The 5,169-nt window shown below is 49.4% G+C and overlaps 1 protein-coding gene across 1 annotated transcript; it reads right to left on the reverse strand.

Annotated features, from left to right (window-relative positions):
• Nucleotides 1–1,770: 1,770 nt before the first annotated feature.
• SLITRK1 (SLIT and NTRK like family member 1) lies at nucleotides 1,771–4,437 on the reverse strand (the record flags this gene model as incomplete). The annotated part of the gene is made up of 1 exon (XM_082751996.1): nucleotides 1,771–4,437. The coding sequence occupies one exon, from the start codon at nucleotides 4,435–4,437 to the stop codon at nucleotides 2,359–2,361; it is 2,079 nt and encodes a 692-aa protein (XP_082608122.1). The 3' UTR covers nucleotides 1,771–2,358.
• Between the last annotated feature and the right edge of the window lie 732 nt (nucleotides 4,438–5,169).

Genomic DNA, 5,169 nt, shown 5'->3' on the forward strand with positions numbered 1-5,169 from the left:
TTCCATATTGATAAAGGATTCTGTAAGAATGATCTATTCCTCACATTTAATACTTCAGTAACACCTGGGATCAGGCTTCTGCCTCGTTTTCAAGAGTGTATCAATTGCAGTGTCTGTGTATGTATGTCTGTTTTCTCATTGTATATCCCAAAGGTGGGCATTTTCTATAAAGCAAACCGAATCAGTATTTGAAGTTTAGCAAGTCCCTGATGGTGTTTTACTCTTTAAAAGGATTCTCTGCCTGAAGAAAGCTAGAAGCAACGTGACTGAAATTCTCCATATCTCCACTGGGACTTGAGCTCTGAGTTACAAGTGATTTGCAGGGGCTTTTGCCTCTACGAGTATTACAGGGGTGAGGGGCACTTTCCCATACACAAACAGGAACAAATGCAAGTTGCCTGAAGTCTAACCACAACCCTGCACTGTGTTTGTTTCAACATCTAATATTAAAGGTGCAGCAATCCAGAGCAGGGATGGGAAAGTCCTTTCACTAATTAGTTTTCCCACTTTCAGTAGCTGCTGGAGCCCAGCCGCATCCAGTAGCCTCACCTCGTCAGCAGTCCAGCAAACTGCATACAGGACTGAAGTGCTGACCAGTGAAAGCTGTCTCTGGTTTAGTGAGACCGAGGTAGGCAGAGTCAATTAAATCAAATTCCCACTAACATCCCTAATATATCTGCAGTGTGTGCAGAAGGGGTGGCAGCAGCAGCAAGAGATTCACAGTATTAATAAAGGGATTCACTGCCACATTACAAAGGAGAGAGAGAGGGAGAGGCAAGGAAGAGGAGGCAGGAAACTTCTGTGTGTTATTTACATTGGGAAAGAGTGTTTATGCCTCTGCGTGTGAATGAATGAGAGAGAGGAAGGGAGAGAGAGAGAGAGGGAAGCGGGGGGGGGGGGTGGGGGGGGTGGGGAAGGGGAGGGGGGAAGGGAGAAGCACACACACAGAGCACTGAAAGGAGGCTCTGTCCCCTAAACCCAAATAACCCACTTGCAAGTGCTGGTACTGGAAAAATGGTAAGGACCAGGAGTTGAAAACATTTTCACTTTAATACTGAAAAAATATGCCATTATAAAATCCTCGAATAGAATTAGTAAGTTTCACTTGCTTCCTCAGTTCTGATTTCCTCAAGTTATAGTAAGATTTACAACAGCACAGAATTTTCTACCATTAAACTTTGCAGCCTAAGCACTAGAGTGACATTAATTGGTCATGCTTAACTGCCTTGGATTTTTTTTTTTCTTTGAATGTTTACACTGTTACCATAATATAAATCAAGGGTACTAATTTTTACATTCAGATGGAAAGGCAATACTGAATATGTATATTGAAAAAGAAGAGAGAGAAAACAAAATCAAAGCCTCCTCCCCTCCCCCCAAAAAAGAAATTAAACCCTCCATCAAGAAAACAGGTATCTCCCAATAAAGTCATCCCCTCCTCAATGAAAAAAAAAAAAAAAAAAACAGATGAGAATATTCATGCAACTATGTCTTAAATAAAACCTTTACATTTTTCCACAGTAAAAGTACGATTTCTACTGCCTATTGATCACACAAAAATGGCGAAATGGCACTTTTATTATTATTATACTGTATTTCTTATATAGAAGGTTTGATATGAAGGGACTTATCAGGTAAGAGGGATGATGGTGTGAACTAGACGTTGCTTCCAGTTGGGGGCTGGAGCGTCCCTGGGGTGCGTTGTATCCATGCGAGCCATGCAGCACTTGTTTTTTGTTTTTTTTTTTGTTTGTTTGTTTGTTTGTTTGTTTTTGTTTTTGTTTGTTTGTTTGATTGATTATTTGTCTGTCTTTATTTTTAATTATTATTATTTTGCTTTTTGTTCATTTGTCCGTTTCGGAGTCGGAATCATTTATTTACATTACATTCATGCCTTCGTGCAACTTTCCGCTCCTGCTTTGCTGTCAGGAGGAGGCTGACACCAGCCTTTCCTCCGTCCCCCTCCTCTTCCTCGCCTTTCGGAGAGGGGTGCGTCCAAAAGGGAAGAAGGCGGAAAAGCAAAACGACTCCCAGCACAACAACACAAAAGCCCAACAAAACCAACAGCCGTGGTTCTCGCTGCCGGGGCAGCAGGAAGAGTGTCCTCGCTCGTCCATTGCCGCCCCGGCGGAGCACGGGCGGGGGGTGCTCCCGTCGCGGGGGGCTGCGCCGAGCTGGGGGGGGTTGCGGCCCGGCGCCGGCCTCCCCGCAGCGAGCACCGGGCACAGCGCTTGCAGTGGGGGACAAGGGCGAGTGCGCGCGTGTCTTATTTCTCACAGAAGGAAACCGAGGTGCAGAGACGTTCCTGACTAGCAGCGCAGGGCCGGTCCCCGGGTGGCGGCCGCCCCCGCCCCCGCCTCAGTCCGACAGGGAGTGGGAGCCGCAGTCGTAAACCCTGTGGGCCCCGTCGGTGCTGTAGGGCCCGTTGTGCCAGTAGGATGAGTCGCAGACTGTCTGCAAGGAGTTGATTTCAGATGCAGACGAGTTGGCGTCCCTCCTCTTGGACCGCTTTCTGTTCCTCAGGATGAACACCAGCATGCCAACCACCGTGAAAGCAGAGGTCACAAAAACCAGCAGGAGCCCTGGCACCAGCACCGAAATGGAGACCCGGCTGGTCTCCAAGTAGGAGTTGGAGTGAGTGCCTGTCTCTGCAAAGCCGGTGCTGTTTTTGTTGGTAGAACTTAGTGTGGGTGATATTTTCAGCTGAGGGCAAATCACGTCATTGGAGAGAGACTCAAAATCCTCCTTGAAGAAATCTTCTGGGGACTCACACCTCAGATCGCTCATAATCACCTTGGGGCGCAACATCTCCGCCCACTGTTTGAAAGGCACAATAGGGCAAGTACAGTCCCACGGGTTGCCATGCAGATCGATCTGGGTGATGGAGGTGAGCTGGTCCAACACCCCCGCTACCGGGAGGTACATGAAATAATTGTTGTGTATGCTCAGTTTGGAAAGTGAGACCCCGGCGAAGACATCGACTGGGAGAGACCTCAGTAGGTTGTTGTTGAGGATGAGGACTCTCAGTTTGGGCATTGCATTGAAGGTTCCAGGCATGATCAGCTGGATCCCATTAAATTCCACATTCAGGTACTCCAGGTTTTGCAGCCCAGTAAATTTCTCCCGGGACAGGGTGTCTAGGTAGTTGCTATCCATATACAGCCATCGGAGATCAAAGAGGTTCTTGAAGGTGTTGTTCTCAACGGTGGCTATGTTGTTGTTGCCCAAATCAAGTAAATTAAGTTTCCGGTAATCCAGAAAGTGGGATTTCCTGATGGTGTGTATTTTGTTGTCTCTCAGAAACAGCTCCTGCACATTGGATGGTTTAGGCTTCAAATCCACCAAGCTGCTCACATTCCTGTCATTGCAATTAACCTTTAAACCCGAGCCAGGGATCTGATCACAGCTGCATATCTGAGGGCAGGACAATGTAGTCAGTAGCTTGCTCTTTGTGCTAACTGTCGACACAGCAGCAGTGGGTCTAGTCTTGATTTGCCAGTTGACAGGAATCTTTGTACCTCCATTTGGACCAGATCCTGGTGTGGCAGGGTCTTCCTTGCCATGTATTTTAAAGGGGGTTGGAATGGGACCAGGATCACAGGTTTCTTCTTCAGCAGGGGGAGCAGCTAGACTAGAATCCACTCTGTTCTTTTTGCACAGCTCTTGCTCTGTGGTCTCATTTAAATCTTTGCCCTGCAACCTAGTGGGAGCTTCACAAATCACTCTGCCGATCAAAGCATTTTTGGGTATATTTTCCAGCCATTCCTTCAACGACAGCAGATCGCAAGTACAGTCCCAGGGGTTATCCTCTAGCAGGATTTCAGCAATGCCTGGGATCTGCTCCAGGACCTCCTCATAAGGCAAGGTTTTAAGACGGTTTCCCCGGAGGTCGAGGTGGGTGATCGGCACATACTGAAACACGTTGGGGGGCAAGGTGCTGATGAGATTGTCATTTAAAATCAACACCTCTAGTTTGTTTAAGTCCCTAAATGCTCCCGGGTCAATATCCCGCAATAGATTAAAATCTGCCTGGAGGTATTCCAGATCGTCCAGCCCCAGGAAAGTCTGCTTCCTGAACGATTTGATCTTGTTGTTGTTTATGTGCAAGCGTTTCACCAGCTGCAGCCCAAGAAAAGCCCCAGGAACAATCTCATGCAAACCGTTGTTTTCCATGTGCAAACTGACTGCATTGTAAAAGTTAGCAAACTCATTAGGGAAAAGTCGAGTCAGGGAATTTCCATGCAGAAACAAATGGTAAAACTGGGAAGTTGGGGCGGTGAAATGTTGCAGGCTGGTAAATCCCTTTTTCTCACAGTCTACGTGCAAATCCCCTTCTATCTCGTTGCAGGCACAGATCTTCTCTTTGCAAACGTCCCCTGTAACGTTTCCAGCAGCAAAACAAAGAGACGTCTCCAGCAACAGAATCCAAAGCAGCATTTTTAAACCGAGCAATTCATTCCCGATTTCATCACAAAGTAACAGCAACCTTCCTTCTCACACGGAAAGCAATTCCAGTCCATTCAATACATGAAATGTCCGAAACACCACCAACGGGGGGGGGGGGTCGAGGTTGGGGGGGGGGAATGCGGGGAGAGGAAGCAAGAAGGGTCGGCGGAGGAGCGGGGGGGGCTTTTTCTTTTCTCCTCTCTCCCCCCCCTCCCCCGCAGCACACACATAGAATTGCAACAGCCCGGATTCCAGTCAATAATTATATCCACAAACTATCCAGGCACGTACTGCAAGGCACGAAAAAAAAAAAAAAAAAAAGTAGAGGAAAAAAATAAAAATAATCCCCCTTCTCGATTCTCCCCCCACCCCCCTCCCTCCCTGACGGTTCCCGGGCAAGAAGCTAAGCGGAGATCTGCCGGCCGGGCTGTCTCACCGTCAGGGAAACGGTGCCGGCCGCCGCCAGCCGCAGCATGCCGGAGAGGAGCGGGTGGAGCGCGCCGCGGTGTGCGCGGAGGCTGCGCGTGTGCGCGGCTCCCGCTCCGGCTCGGGCTCGGCGCCGGGCTGACCTTGTGGCGCGGGGCCGCGGGGCCGCCCGCCGGGAGCTGTCCGGGCTGCCGGTGCTGAAGGCGCTGCCTAGGCGATGGCTGCCGAGCCCCCGGCGCTGCGCGGCGCCCCCTGCCCCCGCTGCGCTGCGCCGCTGCCCATGCTGCCTGCGGCGGG

Source organism: Aythya marila, assembly GCF_965140915.1.
Source record: "Aythya marila genome assembly, chromosome: 1".
Classification (NCBI taxonomy): Eukaryota; Metazoa; Chordata; class Aves; order Anseriformes; family Anatidae; genus Aythya; species Aythya marila.